Source organism: Meleagris gallopavo, chromosome 11 (assembly GCF_000146605.3).
Source record: "Meleagris gallopavo isolate NT-WF06-2002-E0010 breed Aviagen turkey brand Nicholas breeding stock chromosome 11, Turkey_5.1, whole genome shotgun sequence".
Taxonomy (NCBI): Eukaryota; Metazoa; Chordata; class Aves; order Galliformes; family Phasianidae; genus Meleagris; species Meleagris gallopavo.
In genome coordinates, this window is record NC_015021.2 from 9,448,013 (window position 1) to 9,464,248 (window position 16,236).

The window sequence follows — 16,236 nt, forward strand, 5'->3', positions numbered from 1 at the left end:
TCAATTCTGTTTGCTACCGGTATATTGTGAGTAGTCACAGAAGTTTGGGATCTGGTCGCTGTCTAATTACTGTGTCTGCAGTACAAGGAAGAGCAATTTTGTATCTGCCTGTTAAATGGTGCTGAGATTTTATGGAGTAGGATAGCTAGAGGGAGGACGTGGAGCAGGGGGACGAGGTGCTATTTTATAGAACAGCTCTGTATGAAACAAATCTGTGTGGAGCGTGCCTCAGAGGCGTGGTGTCTAATCAGAGACACCGGACGACAGATGACTTTCTTAGTGAGGCTGTGTCCTCTCACGAGTGAACTTGCAGTTTCCAAATTTGGGCTTCGCCTGCCGGTTTTTACACTAGTCACTTTTTCCTTCAATGATGCAACTTCATGCTGGAGGAGGGAGACAACTAATTTGGGTGATTTCAGCTCACTGTGCTGGGAGGGACCAAACTCAAGGAAACCTCTGATCTATATACACAACTGCTGCATTTTTTATAAATATATGTAAATGTCCTATTGTAATATTTGATCCTGGAAATAAAACAAACTGTTTTCACTAGCTTTCTTCATTTCCTGAGATTTTGTTTTGTTTGATTTCGAACTAGAGTCTGTACCTGTGTTATATTGAGAGGTTTTGAGTTTTTCCTTTGTGGGGTGGAAGGAAAGGAAGAGAAGGACTTCCCTGTTTCTATGTATGACTATCTAACCTTTTCATACTTCCCAGAAAGCTTTGGAATAGGGTGACTGTGTCGATGCCATGCTGAAGACTTAAATCAGTGCTCCCTGTCACTCCTTTCCAGCATGCACTCGAGAAAAGTGTAAATGTGTTTGGTCTGAACCCAAAGCTTTCTCAGGAGGGGAGGCTTCAAGGTGACTGAGGATGCCCTGTGGGAAGATACCAGCATCCAAAGGAAGCTGATGTGCTAGACAGCTCTCCAGGGCAATGTTGGAAGAGACTTAGTCTTCTGTTTTCAGCATCTGCTCCTCTCCTTGCTATGGTAAAGAAGGAGCCAACTCCAGTGTGTGTGAGGGAGGCTTGCTTGTGCACTCCTACTGATCTCTTCAATCCAGCTTAAGAAAGCATTTCCCATTCTGACCAAGTTGAAAATACGATTTTATCGCAGGCAGGGAGCTGTGGGATAGATCTGTAAGGTGTGTGTTACTTTCTTTTTTTCATGTGTTTTTTCATTTCAGCAGATCCAACTTTCAGCCTTCGGACTTCTGATGGGATTGGTTTATCTCATCTGAAGCAGTAATTTTATGAAATACCTGAGGAAGTTAAAGCAAATGCCGTATTGTCCCGGTGCAGCATGTTGGTGTTTCTTCAGTCTGGGTTCTAACCCCAAACTCTGCACAGGTCAAAGGAGGTCACCTTGGCAGTGAACATGCCCACCTGTAGGTCAGTTTTAGTGGTGGAAACCGAGTTATGGATGCTACCAGGAGGAGTGGGAGAAACACTGAGTCGTGCTGAGCACAACTGGACATGAATGTGGTGGCCGAAACATGGGCTGCAGATAGTGTCAAGTGTGGTGGGATAAAACAACCTGGACAGCTCACATAAGTGTTGGTCAGCATCCTTACAGCTGTGACCTGCTGTCAGAGAAGGAGTTGGCTTGGGGATCTCTCTCAGTATTGCTACACTTGGCAGTAGCTTGGCTGGGTGATTGGCACAAAGTTATCTGACTAATTGCTGCACTTACACTTTCGTAATCGCATTCTTAAGCTAAAGAGGGAGTCATGGTGCTCGTGAGGCTACTCCATTCTGTGCTAAAATTAGCTCTTTTTTTTATTATTATTAGAGAACTGAGCTGGAGTGGCTGTAAGGATCAGCATTCTTCGGATAAAGGTCCGGTTGACATCTCATGGGGAGTGGCTGTAAAGTGTGATTGACCATCATGTGTGGGAAGCTTGATGCTGTGACGTACAGGACATGAGATAAAATTGCAACACATTTTCTTACTGTAAAGTGGAAAATGCTTCCTCTCAGCGTAAAAAAATAGAGAAAGGAGAAATGGAATTATTCCCTGCTGTCAGGTATCCTACATGAGAATGCTTACTCCTTACTGCCGTGTGGAGCCTGAGGGCTATAGCTCCATTTTCTATATCTCTGGTGGCACAGTGCACTTCAGGCAGGTTTTACAGTCTCACTGTCCCTGTCCAAGTTGGTCTGAAAGCAGAAAAATCCATTTTGAACCAAGTTGGGCAATACCACTTGCACGCATTGTTCTAGGTAGAACAAGTTGGGCTATATACCGTGTATAATGTCTTGGAGCAGCACTGTACCTGTGGCACTTCCAAATGTTCACTATCCAGAAATAACCTCTGCGGTAATGGCAGCAGCCAGACGAGATCTTGGGAGTCATCTTCTGCTCTGAAACACTTCATGAGATACAGCCGCATCTGCTGCAGCCTCTGACGCGCTGCCTCAGTGTGATGAGGAAGAGTCACCACCATCTTGCTTAAAAATGACTCCCTGCAAGCAGCAAGGCACCATTGCACTGTGCATCCACCATGTTCATGTGGTACGGGTTGAGATGAACAGCCAGGCCCTATGGGAGCCCAGGAGCACCCTGCAGCTGAGCATTCCTCCACCAGCTAAAGGACCTATGCAGGATTCCTCTCCCTGCTGGACTTGTGACAGCAAGAATTGATGTCTTTTCTTGCAGTTTGCATGGCTGGTGGGTCTCCCACTGCCCAGGGAGCTGTGTTGCTCCTCCTGTTTTTGTTTGCTTTCTGGATCTGCTTCCCTTGAGACAGTTTCATTGCGAAGGAAACCAGTAGTGCCGCTGGTGGGGGCTGCCCCATGCGGAGAGACAGTCATCCTTCCTCATGAGCTGCTGGTTTAGTGGATGATGGTGACATGACTGATGCAGTGGGTGGATGTCCGGGATGGGCATTATAAATAGCACCCGTGGGAGATGCCTCTCAGCATTCTTCCAGGACAGAGCTCTGCCGGGGAAGGGTGAGAAGTTCTGGTTTCACACAGCCAACATCTCCCAGATTTGCTCCCAGGTAAGCCTGGAGGAAAGCAGGATGGTTTCTCCAGACTCTGCTTGAATCCTTTTTGCTTTAGGCCATGGACATGGCTAGTCATTTCTGTTCTGAGAGAGGGAGGAGATTCCCCCAGGGAGAGGGGGAGAGGGAGGAGCAGAAGTCCCTGGGGGACCTGCAGCAGGCCTGAGGTTGGAGCAGCCCCCTGGGTGAGTTCCAGGGTAGGAAGAGCTCTACTGGAAGGTCTACAGAGGGGCGAAGGACTCAGTGTTGAGCCCTCCTGGCTCTAGGAGAACAGCAGGAAGGATGAGAGGTCTTGGGTTTGTTACAAAGGTGGGAATGATGGAAAGCAGAAAGGACATAGAGCTGCATTGGATGGATGGGTGGCAGAGCTGGTGGTCTGCCTTGGAGCTCCCAGCTAACAGCAGCAGCACCCTCACATTGGGTTGGCAGTCCCATTCCTCCACAGGAGTAGGGCTGTGATGCAGCTCTTCCCATGGAAACAACCACGCAGCACCCCATGGGTTCTGCTTCTGCAAAGCCAGAGCCGCCTCCACCTCTCTTTTCCATGCAGGTTGGTCATGTGTGTAGGGAGATGCAGCCGCATCGTGGGCCCCTGCTTGCTGGTGCTGGGCATGGTCTCCGTGGTGGCCAGCATCCTGCTGCTCTTCCCTGGCGGCTCCTGGCAATACGTGGTGGATGGGCACATCAGCAGGCGGGCAAAGATCGTGCCAGGCATCTGGGGAGGCGGCGTCATGGTAAGCACTGTGTCTTGCATGGCATCCTCCAACACGCACAGAGCAAGGACAAACAGCAGGATTGGGTGTCCTGCTTTTGTTCCCCTTTGTCCCCATAGGCCACTTTCTCCTCCCTGCAGGTGCTGCTGGCAGCTACTCACATCACTGCTGTGGGATGGCGATGCGCCTGCTGCTCCGACTGTGGCACCCGTCGGAACGTAAGTCAGGGTGCCAAACAGTGTGGGGTGGGACATGGTGAAGTGTCCCCTCTCCTGTGGGTGTGTGGTGGGGCATTGCAGGGTGCCTCCTCTCCCTTGGTGGGACGTTGTATGGTACCACCTCAGTTGTGGCCCCGGGGTAGGACATTGCACAGTGTCCTCTCCACTGTCCTGTGGAGGGACATCGCACAGTGTCCCCTCTCCTGTGGCCATGTGGTGGGATACTGCACAGTAACCTCATGGTAGGATGTCTGTGGGAGGCCACCTCTCATGGGCACGTAGTGAGTCATTCGTGGTGCCACCAGTCATGTGGTGGGACAATGCACGGTGCCCCATGGTGGAGCACTGCACAATGTTCTCTTAACCGTGGCCCTGCGGTGAGATGCCGTGCGATGCCCAGCCCTCTGAAGGACAGGGCACAAGCACGAGCTCCTCCTGCCTGCCCACTTCTGCCCATCTCTAAACCTCGTGCTCCCTGTAGGCCTTCCTCTCTGTTGTCCTCTCCAAGCTGGCTCTCCTGGGCTCTGCCGCCTGCTTCTTCTTCTCGGGGCTGGGTCTGACTGACGGCCCTCTCTGCCTCTACAACACCACTGAGCTCAGCAGTGGCCTTATTTGGGACTACCCCTTCGTGGACACACCTAGCAACAGGTACAGGGCCCTCACGCTGTTGGCAGCGAAAGTAGGACCACAGAGGGGAAGGCTGCATGTGGCTCATGCTCTCCCTGTGTGGTACAGGGGCTTGGAGAATTTCTACCTGTTCTGCCCGAGCACCTGGGGCACCTGCCTGGAGCCGGTGGGCATCGTGGCATGGCACGTCACCTTCTTCTCCATGCTGCTGCTCATCAGTGCTGCCGAGATGGTGCTAACCTTCCTCCAGATCATCAACGGCTGCGCCGGGTGCCTCTGCGGCTTCTGTGAGAGGAAGGAGGCAGGGCTCTCCCGTGCGCCTGGAGTGAGGTGAGACCATGTGTCCCGGCTGTGGCCTCTGTGGAGACCACTCCTGCTCACCCCGTGTCTTCCATTCCACAACGCACCTGAGCCATGTATATAAATAAAAGCCTGATTTATTTTTGTTAATCTGTTTTGCGGTGGTAGTGCCTCCTGTGGGGGGCAGCTCAGACTCCCAGCTTGGTCGGGGCTGGAGCTGTGGAATAGAGGCATGCTGGAGGAGGCGGTGCTGGAAATGGGGTGCAGATCCCTCAGAATTCACACTCATGCATATACATCCACACACACAGCAAACGTCAGGCTGGCGCCCCTCAGTGTGTATTTCATAGGGTTATTAAGGTTGGAAAAGACCTCTAAACACAACCCATCCCACCACTGCCACTGACCATGCCCCTTAGGGCAACATCTGCATGGTTCTTGGTTCCACAGATATCTGTTTGACTGTGTGTGTTTGGGAAAGCAATTAGCTGCTTCTTTAATTCACGTGAATATGGTTTTTTTGGGTGCTGTGGATCTGGGTGGGAAGCTTGCCCGCTGGCAGGGATTTTTGGGGGCAGGTGAGACAGCATCTCCAGCACCCTGCACAGGTGAGAAGCTGGAAGCAGCAGGAGAGTGGCATGAGGAATCAGTTATTTATTCAGGAGGATTTTAGATGGAGGACGGGAGGTGCAAGGCTGGTAGGACAGAGGGACGATGGCTGAGAACTGGGATGACACGGTCATATCAGCACGAACTTGTAAGCCCAACCACCATATATTTAAAAACCAGCAATAAAAATGAGATAAAACCCTGTTTTGGGACAGCAGCCCTCAGCACAGTCCGGCTCCCAGCATCCCAACATCAGCACAGCTCACAGTGCCACAGGGCTCATGTCAGGCTGTCCCCAGGTGCCACTAGCTCTAGCCTGGCCACTGGTGGTAGCTGGCCCCATCTGTCCATGGCTGTCCCCTGCCAGGGGACACTGCGGACGGCTCTAGCAGACACAACAGCTCCTTCGCCTTCGCTTCCTGCGGGGCGCTGCAGCCGTCAGGGGGATGTTCTGGAGCACATCATGCAGTGTGAACATGCTGAAGGAGATCTGCTCGTAGGGCGAGCGCTTCCCATTCTCGTACAGACAGGCAAAAGCAATGGCTGGGCCACCAGAGACAGGGAACTGGCCGTGGGGCAGCTCCATGTAAGCCAGGTCTGAGTAAGCGCTCGGGCCCTCGTAGATGACCCAGGGCTCAGTCCAGCTGTCTGCATCCCTAGGGAAGGTGCTGAGGTGAACCCCCATGTTGACCCGTGACATGGAGCTGGTGGGGTGTGAGTAGAGCACCCATGTCGGCGCTTGGAAGAAGGGCCCAGAAGTGCCTTTGGGATCCCCTTGGAATGAGGCACAGCTGCGAGGTCCTGTTGAAGTCCTGCTGCCAGCAACCATGGCAGGGAGTGCCTGCAGAGCCGAGCGGGGCTGAGGGCCGTACACTAAAGGTGCGGGGAAGCCGATGATGCTGCCGTGGCAGCCATGTGGGGGCTCGACCAGCCGTGGGACCAGCTGCCCCCCATGGAAGACAGCCCCATCATCAGTGCTCAGTGCCTGGACACGGAAGCCCAGGGAGCTGCGGGCATTGCAGTAGAGGACGTTGGAGCCATCCTCCTCATCCACCGACACCAGCTGGCACTCTCCTGTCTGCAGGTTGGGGATGAACTCCCCAAAACGCCATCCCTGGCCGTGGTCGTCACTGTAGAAGGCGAAAGAGTGCGGGGTGGTCTTGCAGAGCTGCCCAAAGCACTCCTTGCAGTCGATGTGGTAGCTGTAGGCGGGCACCAGCAGCCGGCCAGAGCGCAGCTGGATCCCATGCCCTGGGCCCAGCGCAAAGGTGGCCCACTCTGGGGACAGGGGGACAAGCATTACCAGTGGTCCCCTCCATCATGAGCCACATTTCTGCCCTCAGACCCTCACTGGAGCCCAGCCCTGCAACATGGGGCTGCAGCTTGAGGCCTTTGCTAGCCACCGCACTGGCCCTCCCGCTGCCCTGCATGGCCACGCTGCTACCTTTGATGGCCCTGCCGATGACCTGCTGCGTCAGGTCAGTGGCTTTGCTCCAGCTCAGGCCCTGATCGGCACTGGTGACGCAGCAGAGGCGAGTGACATTCTGCCCGGTGACAATCTGGAAGGCTTCGGGTGTCCTGCCCAGCACCGTGATGAAGAAGAGGAAGAGGGTGCCGGTGAACTCATCATAGAGCGGGCAGGGGTTCATCGAGCGGTGGTGCTGCAGTGCCGCCGTCTCCAGCACCCGCATGTCTTCCCACTGCTTGGAGAGGGAGTAGTGAGCCCCCAGGACCCTTGGGCCGTTCTCCCTCCCCGTGGACCCCGTCCCACCTCCACATAGCTGCCATAGACAGTGCCGCGGCGCAGCACCAGCAGGTTGGCGTGGGCATCGTCGGCGCTCAGCCGCTCCTCGGCAAAGGCCAGCAGCTTGGCCACACAGGGCAGGTAGAGCAGGGCTGGCACACGGTATGTGACACCAGTGGACTCCTTCTCAAAGAGCACAGTCCGGGCAGGGAAGTGCCGGGAGCCCATGGTTCCTGCAGGGGAGAAAGGGCAGCCCCCACCGAGGTGGGGACTGGGGAGATTCGGTGCTGCCAAAAGAAAAGAGAAGGCTGCTCTCCATGCTGCTGTTGGAGGGGTTTCCGCAAACCCAGGCTGGCCAGGGCTGAGATGGAAATGGAGGGGGCAGAGCTGTCCCCATGCACGTCCTCTGAGCTGAGTGATGGGATCCCATCAGCTCCTCCCTCTGCTGCATTCCCACCAAAGGCCCAGGGGTGCTGCCTGCCCCGTGCTGTTGGCTGGGGCACTCACCTGCATTCTGTCTAGCGGCTTTGCCCAACACGCTGCAGATAAAGCTCAGGCACTCACCCGATCCTGTGCAGCGCAGCCCTGTCCCCTGCTGCCGGCTGTGTCTCCCCTTGCGTTGTCCCCCACCGATGGGTCACGGGGCCCAGCAAAAAGCCCTGAGTCAGCAGTAGCACAAAGGCACCATTATCAGGCAGCCAGAGCCTGGGCCCCTCAGTGGCTCAGGGCTGGGGGGTAGAGGATGCCAAGGGGATGTGCCTCCTGCCTCCATTTCCCTCCTGCCTCCCGGGGAGTGGTGTTGGAGCCTCTGGATTCACCATAGCCATGCAATGCCACCCCCTCTGCTGCCTGCTCTGCCCCAGGGAGCTGCTTCAGCCACCAAAATGGTCCATTGTGGCCCCCTCACCACCTGGCAGCTCAATACCTTGAACGCCTATGTGAAGAACTGTGGAATAAACTGCTCATTAGCAAGTTGTGCCACAGCTGTCCTAAAAACTTCCCATGCACATCCCTTACCGCTGACCTGCATGGGAGGGAGGGCACCCTGGTTAAACCTGGAATCCTGCACCATATGTGGATGCAGGCACGGTAGAAGCTGGCAATGGCTCCAGGAACCGGGGCCGAGCCCAGCTGTGGCGTGATGGCACTGCTCTGCTTCCTGTGCCACGTGCAGAAGTCCCAGGAGTTTGATTCATCCTATCCATCACAGTGGATGTGATGTGGAAGTTCCTCCCTCATTGGTGGTGGAGATTTTGGCCATGGGAGCAACAGAACGTGGCAAAGCCTCTGCTGACGCTAAAGCACCGATGTTGCCAGCCTGAAACACTCATTCCTCTCCTGTGCACCTGTGCTTCCACTGCTGCATTCCCTTTGTGCACTCCTGTCCTCATTCCCTTCATTCCCTTTTTTTTTTTGGATTCTTCAAAGCAGGAGACCAGGACTTGCTCTAGTGAGATTTAACCAGCCTGGAAGTAATGACCTCTATTAAGAAAGGTCAAATGCAAACAAAACAATTGAGCTCATGATTAATGTTTAAGTGGAAAGAAAGTCTAGCCCAGCCCGAGAGCCTACCAGTGCCCAGCAGCACCAGGCTGTCCCCTACATGTGACAGCAGCGTCATGGATTCGAGCATTACCCAGCTAAGGCTGTGTCCTTGCCTGGAGGCCTTCTGGGACCTGCTACAATCTCAGCAAGTCTGGAAGGTCCAAGTACATGGTGGCTGCAACCTCAGTACCAAGAAGGGGCCATGCCCTTCAGAAGGTCTGGCATCCACATAATGAAAAAGGCGGTAAATAAAAAGAAATAAAAGATATATATATTTTTTTTCCACAGAATGAATGACAGAGTGTGGAAGTAGCCCTCAAATGACTCCCAGCCTCCCCATCCTGTGCAAGAGTCTCATCGCCAGACTTGGCCAGTGCAAAAGGCTGCAGCAGTGGGATGCTGCAGCTGCAATGTGGGAGATTACATCTTCTGAGAACTGCTCCACTGCTTGGGAAAGTTTATGGGCTTCCCCTTCTTGTGCGGGTACTGGAGGGAGTAGAGGTAGGACGTGTACTGGAGCTCTGGTATAACCATTTTCTGGCACTTTTTCAGAGTGTCATTGTCTAAGTCTTGTCTGAGGTTATAACCAAGGATATTCGCCGACCCCGACTGGAAAGGCAAGAGAGCCTTATCCTTGATGTGAGCCTTCACCACGGCCTCCTGGTCCAAGAGGCAAGTCTCCATGAGTTCCTTCTGCCTCATTCGCAGGTCATTTACCTCCTTCTCTAGCTCCTCAAGTCCTATGGTCTCCTCAATCCTCCTCCAGAAGCTCTGGTTGAAGTGCAGGTAGAGCTTCCAGTCCAGCGAGCACCACTTTTTTACTCTCTCCTTGCTTTCTGGAGTCAGGGCCTGGACAGTCTCATTGCTCCTGGAATTGAGTTTGAAGTAAATCACATCATCTAAATCCCAGCACAAGGTGTGTTTCAGGAGGATCATGGACTCATCAAAGTAGTCTGCTATTAAGATCAGGTGGAAGTTCTCTTCAGTCTCATCCAAGACGGACTGAATATAGTTTTCGTTGTCCTCTGCATTGTTATCATAGCCAAAGTCAAACCACATGTTATTCTTGGCGTAGATGTTTCTCCTGTAGTCGTCCTTATGGTAATATTTCAGGGGTGATGCCAGGTATTCATTGACGTCCTTGGATCTGCTGAAGGCAGGGGCCACGTTCTTGTAGTAGACATAGGAAGATTCCAGCAGAGCAATGGGGTTCCTCAGGATGGAGAAATAGAAGGTGTTCTTTGCCATCACCTTGTGCACCTGTGTGTGAGGGGGGAAGAAGAAGGGCCGTTAGGACAGATTAGATTCTCACGTGCCCACATTTTGAGCATGTCCAGGTCCACCACTCAGCTTAGTGTCACCAACAAACCCACCTGTCTGTGTCATTGGTAACGATGTGGAAGAGCACTACTGACCCGAGGGACACCACTCATGACTGTCCTCCATCTGGACATAGAGCCATTGAAAACAACCCGCTGGCTACGACCATCCCATCAGTTCCTTATTCACCATGTAGTGCAGCTTTCAAATCCATATTTATCTAATTTAGAGGTAAGGATGTGGTGAAGAACCATGCCAAAGGCCTTGCACAAACCCAGGTAGATGACATCCTTCAGTTTCTCCCTTGTGCCAGGGCTCTTACCTCAGAAGGGTTGAAGCGCAGGTGGTTGCACATGACGTTGTAGTTTTGCTCTTGGGTTTGAAAACCCTCCACAAAATTGGTGACGAATCTCTCTGGGTAACCCAGGTGGAAGAGCTGGCCAGCAGGGAGGGCAGCTTTGAGTTTGTACCTCTCGGTGAAGCGGAACAGGATGTTGAGGATGGTGCTGCTGGCAGTCTTGTGAGTCTTGAGGAACATGATGTTGGTCTTGGCTTGGCAGGGCACGGGGGACGCCAGCAGCTCTGCAGAACTCTTCTGGAATCTGCAGGAAGGCAACACATGGGGAAAACAGCCCTTCCAGAGCCATACCCCATCTCTTAAGCTGGCAGCATCAGCTTAAATCAAGGGAGCTAACCAGTGTCAGAGGTTAGCTCCTCGCTGCACTGTGTGCATCAAGTCAAGCAAATGGCTGCTCTTGCTGTGATAAGACTTACAGGTGGTTCCTGCTACTTGCATGGAAGAATCCCAACAGGAAGGCAAGTCCCAGGAACAAGTTGACAAAGAGGAGATTTTTGATAGTCCTGGAAAGAGAGCAGAATTTCAGTGAATGCTATCTAAAAGGCCATCTTGCCCCAGATGTGAACCACCAAACTGCTGCCCTCATGACTTCAGTCACAGGGACCATGATTTCCACATGCCAGGCACCAGCTGTGCCAGCAGCTCTGGGATATGAGGCAGGACAGAGAGAAATTGCTATTTTATCCTCATTTTGACCTACATAAACCTCTTTTTTTTCTTCCCCCTTGTTTCTGAGGCCCTAGAATTTGTCTGCTTTGAGTTTATTCTCTTCGAGTGTCTCTCAGCAGCCACCTGGACATAGAAAATGAGCACTTTGTAGGAGTTATGGGCGTTTCCTTGATAAAAAAATCTGAGTGTGTCATGCAGTGGCAACACTCCAGAAGATAAGAGTCAAAAAGGAAAACTACAATTGATATTTTTTTTTTTAAAACGTACAGGGTCTTTTCAATATAGAAGGCTGATTAATAACACAGCAGTGCCTCTACCAGACTAGTTACACCCTGATTCTCAAAACAAATGATTCTCCCAGCCTAGGCTCTCACATTCGGCTTCACCTGCACCTCCTGTGTGCTATCATCAGATTTTCTCCCCTTGGCCAGGCTTTAAATTGCCTGGGCTCAGAGCTAGAGCTGTGGATTGGTCACTTCATCCACCAACGCTTTGCCTGGAGAACAAAGAGTTGAGCCTTTCCCAGTACTAATTAGACAACCAGGACATGAATAGGCTCTTTGGTAGGTTTGACGTCCACCAGACTTGATCCGACTCCTCTGATCTTAAAACCTTTCAGTCACATTTTCCAAAATACAGAGGATCTGGCTTTGGGCTTTGGGTTTTGAGACGACGCAGTCCTGTTTACAGAGTGGGGGCATCGTGGTCGTGGTTTCCCCCTGCCCAGCCAGCAGGAAGCCAGCACTCCCCTGCCTCATTTGGGGACATGTAGTGGGTAGGTAAAAGGCAATCCCAACTACTGTGTTTTCCTGAGAATGCTCTCTATCCTGGGAAAAAGCACTGGTGGCATCCCAGTGCCAAACAACCACTGTCACATCAGAAAGAAAGACAAATACTGGAGGGGCAGAAATGAGACAAGTTTCTCCAAAGTCTTTCCAAACACTTCCGTATGTGTTGTGCCTGAAACCCTCTGTCTGTGCCTGTGGTGTGGTATTTGTAACTTGGTGGAAGGAGCAAAGAATGCCATACACAAAGCCACGTTGACTGAACCCTGCATCCTTGTCAGGCCCAATACGTTTCCACAACCTCCTGATGGCTCTAATGAGCAGGGATGACATAGGCAGATAAGATAACAGAAAACTGGAGAGAGCAAAGTCCAACATAAAACTGGGCACTGCACACAGAAATACAACAATCAAAACTGATGTCTAACAACATGCCATAAAACAAACGAAAGCACAAGGATTTTGGGTGCAGGCTGTGGTGCTGCAATGCAATAGGTGATAGTGCTGCAGAAAGAGGGCTGACCTTGCTCTGAGCTTTGCATTTCATGAGTACACTCTCCCCCCTGTGACAGCTGCAGAGCCCTTCCCAAAGCCTGGGAAGCACCAAGCTCTGGTGGGAAATGGCAGCACAACTTCTGCACGAGGAATGTCAAGACATAGACGGGTCTCAGATTGGGTATTAGAGAACGTTTCTTCTCAGAAAGAGCAGTGAGGCACTGCACAGCTGCACGGGGATGGTTGTGTCACCATTCCTGGGGTGTTCAGAGCCGTGGAGATGTGGCATTGGGGGACATAGGCAGTGGGCACGGTGGGGTGGGCTGGGGTTGGACTTGGGGATCTGAGGGGTCTTTTCCAACCTTAACAATTCTATGACTTCATCGGTATTTCTTTACTTTTTGTTCCCAGGGGAGAGAAACCCCTTTCTTTTGAGTGCTCTATGGGTAGAGTTGAGACCTGGGGAGAAACACAGAGGGACCAGTGGTCTGCATCTGCTGAACACACCCTGACCCCTGGCCTTGTTCCTCAGCCTTTCACTTAAGGTGAAGCTGGTGCTGCTGTGGTGGTGTCCCAAGGTCTGCCTTTCTACCTGCATGATGGTACTTGCTAAGCCAGTTTGCCTGTGTCCTTTTTCTGCACCTTTTCTGCAGAATTCAACGTTTGAGATAAGGTTCCATGTTTGCTCAGCTGTTGTCTGCAAAGTGGAAAGCAGGAGGATTGCACTTAGATGCTTTGTTGGGGCAAATGAGTCAATGATTGCCTAAAGCATCCTGGGTGTAAGTCACAGGCAAGGTCACCATCCCTACGCAACAAGAAGGAAAACTGAACTGCCTCTTTACAACCAACATCCCTGAGCAGAAATGATGGGGTGGCACTGACCCACACTTCACTGCCTGGTGAATACATGGATGGCAGGACAACTGTCTTCATCTCTTCCAAAGGGGCTGAAAGGACAGTGGGACCCTGGAGGGACAGGGCTCTGCTAATCTGATTGCTAACAGGGGAAGGAGCAGCCACGACACGCATGGGACTTGGTCAGGAAACTGCAATTCTCCAAGCGATTCCTAAATCTGAGCACGCCAGGGCAACAGACACCACACACGATGTTGGCTGAAATATCTTTTGATCTCTTCAAGTCAGGTCCCACTTGTTTGAGTGCTGTTTTGCTGTATTTGCTGAAGGTGAGCAGGAAGAGTTCCGAGCATTATGGAGCGCACTGAGTCAGTCAAAGCAGTAAGCAGGCTATTTCATAACTATCAGCTCTATCGATGGGAGCACGTGTGGCACAAGGCACAGAATGCATTCAGAGCACCCCTGTTACCACGCATCCATCGACCAGAGACACATTGAGCCAAAGTGCAGTACTTGGATGTGCACTGCACGCCTTAAGGTTCGACACACTTTTGTTTATTTGGATTAAGCTGAAAATAACACAGATCCCTTATAAGGATCCGTGTCGACACAACGAGGTTCTTTCAAATTAAGAGTCTCGGGATCCAAGAAGACAAACACACGGCAAAATTAATCTCTACCTGGAGCAGCCTGTAACCAACTCTAGGTTATTAACCACTTATGTGGATTATCTGAGCCGTCTGAACCTGACCTCCCTGCAAACCACCAATGCTAATTCAGCGCCCGCAGGGTTCTCCTCCGTCTCCCCTTACCTTGAAGCACACCCATGGGTTTTCATGCTGCCGCGAGCTGGAAAGGATCTCTTCTGCAAATCAGCTCCCAAACTCCTTTTGTTTACGGCCTCCCACAGCTCCGAATGTAAGTGCCTCTATTTCTAGCATCCTATCACTGCTATAAAAGGCCGGGACAGGTGAGGACAAAGGGAGTGGCTCGGCAGTGGGCGGAAGTTAATTAATTAGCCATGAACCGTTCTGGCATGGCCTTGCATTTGCATAGGTACCGTGCTCTTTGCGGAGCTGCAGTAGTAGATGGGGTGTGTGGGGAGGAAAGGACTGAGGCCATCCTTAGCAGAGACAGCCTTCTCTTGAGAACAAGAGTGTAAAACAGGAATGGTGTGCAGGAAATTCCCCTTCATTTCAGGTTACACCACTGGCACCAAGTCAGAAATCACAATGACTCAAACTCTTTTCCCGTGACAGCCCAATTATTGTAACGGGGCGTAAAGAGCGCAGACCCTTTGCTGTATCCGAGCCTCGGTAGGAAAACCTTTTGTATCTACACCAGTTGAGTTATATTGGATGATACAACTAAGTGACTTCTGGAGTTAAGAATGATCGCCATCACCTGTGTTGCACACGGGTCTCAGAGTCCACTGAGACTTTCCTGGGAGAGCAGGAGCAGCCCTTCAGCTGGGGGGCATCTCCCCATGTCTGGGACCCTGCAGGGCTGGGAGCTGGGCGGCCTCCACTACTTCTGCACATGGCACGGGGCAGCTCCAGAGTTACTCAGGCAGGAACAGACCCGGCGGTGCCTCACACAGCTGCAATTATTCTATATTTGCTGCATTCCTGCTGCCTGTCCTGGCATCAGCTCCTTGCACGGAGGGGTATCCGCAGGAGGGCAAGGCAGGGAGGGAAGAATGGGGAGCAGGAGCTGGGCAGGGCCCACAGCAATGTGCGTCAGCGCCCGACCCTATTCCCTGATTGCCGCCATACACACATCTACTGCTGTGATCTCCAGGGCCCAAACACAGCAGGGGAATTGCTGCTCATGGGACATAGATGGCATTAGTGTAATTCGGACAATAAAATGCTGACGCACAATCTCAAGTCCGGAATAGGGCAGTAAGCCATTGGTTTGGGACTTTTATGGCCAAACTTCTCCTATGCAACTCACGGCACGATCCCTCTCCACCCATGGTGCACCTTTCCCACCACCACACCAACAGCAGGTGCTCACGTGCCAAACAGCCTCCCCTTGCCAGCCTCAATCGTGGTGCTTATCAAGATTCAGAGATTAGCGAGGCGTAGGGTTTCTTTCCTTGCACCAACGGGCTGCTCTGCAAAGGGTTATTCTCGGCACGGAACGAGCTGCTGGCAGCAGGACACTAATTCATTGCCTTCTTTCTCCTGTTAACATTCAGCACATCAGCCATGTGGTGTCCCGTTCAGGAGCTGGCAGAGCCCACCAACAGCGAAAAACCATTTTTTCTCACTTTTACAACTGATTCACTGCTCTCTCCTGGGCTCTTGTGCAAGAACCGTCTCACCCGTTCATGTTCGGTTATGCAGAAAACGTGTTGCCGAGGGGAAATACTGGGCTTAGCTGGGGCTGGGTTGCTTTAAGAGCAGAAGCACTGAAGGGCAGCCAGGTGGCACAGCATTAGCTGGGGCAGGACCCTGCAGGAGCTGCTCCATCCTCTGAGCTGGGATAGGAGAGAGCCACGCGCTTCCATGCTGCACCAGGAGACCCCGCAGCACTCTGCCCTAGAAAAGTTTGGGACAAGAAGATCTTACAATGACTTCACATTTAAAAAATAATGCACGGATATTACATATCCACTCTCTCCCTCCTACATACAATGGTAGACCAATGTTGGAGAGCATCGACAACATCCAACAGATGGCCAATATTATAGATCCAGGAGAGATGCTGGCACAGAAGCCCGTGATACCTCCTCCTGCAGGGTAACCACTCTGTTGTTCAGCTGGGACGGTGCAGCATGGAGCCCACAGCTCTCTATGTATAGTCCCTGCCAGAATCCCTGGGCTGCAGCACGGTGTTATCTGGCAGCCCGACCCCCTCCCCAGCACTTTCCCTGTGTGCAGCTGAAGAAAAGCAGGATGGAAAGTTCCACGTCCCAGAATGAACCATTCATGCACAAAGACTGCATTTTAACCTCTTACGGGCAGTGGGGAAAAAGAAAAAAG

General features: G+C 52.2%; 3 protein-coding genes across 3 annotated transcripts; 1 reads left to right on the forward strand and 2 right to left on the reverse strand.

Moving 5' to 3' along the window:
* Window positions 1-644: 644 nt before the first annotated feature.
* TM4SF19 (transmembrane 4 L six family member 19) lies at window positions 645-5,003 on the forward strand. Its single transcript, XM_010716546.2, has 5 exons — window positions 645-3,005; window positions 3,559-3,742; window positions 3,862-3,939; window positions 4,421-4,587; window positions 4,675-5,003. The coding sequence occupies exons 2-5, from the start codon at window positions 3,566-3,568 to the stop codon at window positions 4,898-4,900; spliced, it is 648 nt and encodes a 215-aa protein (XP_010714848.1). The 5' UTR covers window positions 645-3,005; window positions 3,559-3,565; the 3' UTR covers window positions 4,901-5,003.
* A 17-nt stretch (window positions 5,004-5,020) lies between these two features.
* Window positions 5,021-8,172, reverse strand: NEU4 (neuraminidase 4). The gene is given in 5 exon segments (XM_031555044.1): window positions 5,021-6,753; window positions 6,920-7,175; window positions 7,247-7,545; window positions 7,548-7,586; window positions 7,589-8,172. Coding segments are annotated over 5 exon segments (1,569 nt in total). The 5' UTR covers window positions 7,671-8,172; the 3' UTR covers window positions 5,021-5,860.
* An 878-nt stretch (window positions 8,173-9,050) lies between these two features.
* On the reverse strand, window positions 9,051-14,336 carry GAL3ST2 (galactose-3-O-sulfotransferase 2). Its single transcript, XM_010716544.3, has 4 exons — window positions 14,059-14,336; window positions 10,859-10,945; window positions 10,407-10,686; window positions 9,051-10,024 (listed from the first exon to the last, which is right to left on the reverse strand). The coding sequence occupies exons 1-4, from the start codon at window positions 14,082-14,084 to the stop codon at window positions 9,185-9,187; spliced, it is 1,233 nt and encodes a 410-aa protein (XP_010714846.1). The 5' UTR covers window positions 14,085-14,336; the 3' UTR covers window positions 9,051-9,184.
* Window positions 14,337-16,236: the final 1,900 nt, after the last annotated feature.

What these genes read in the sequence shown, in the direction of transcription:
- GAL3ST2 (XM_010716544.3), bottom strand. Translation starts at nt 14,084, where the DNA reads ATGAAAACCCATGGGTGTGCTTCAAG. An exon ending in GCAAGTAGCAGGAACCACCT is followed by an intron (nt 10,687 to 10,858) that starts GTAAGTCTTATC and finishes GCCTTCCTGCAG; the next exon opens with ATTCCAGAAGAGTTCTGCAG. An exon ending in TGCGCTTCAACCCTTCTGAG is followed by an intron (nt 10,025 to 10,406) that starts GTAAGAGCCCTG and finishes CCTCACACACAG; the next exon opens with GTGCACAAGGTGATGGCAAA.
- TM4SF19 (XM_010716546.2), top strand. Translation starts at nt 3,566, where the DNA reads ATGTGTGTAGGGAGATGCAGCCGCATCGTGGGCCCCTGCTTGCTGGTG. An exon ending in TCTGGGGAGGCGGCGTCATG is followed by an intron (nt 3,743 to 3,861) that starts GTAAGCACTGTG and finishes TCCTCCCTGCAG; the next exon opens with GTGCTGCTGGCAGCTACTCA. An exon ending in ACTGTGGCACCCGTCGGAAC is followed by an intron (nt 3,940 to 4,420) that starts GTAAGTCAGGGT and finishes TGCTCCCTGTAG; the next exon opens with GCCTTCCTCTCTGTTGTCCT.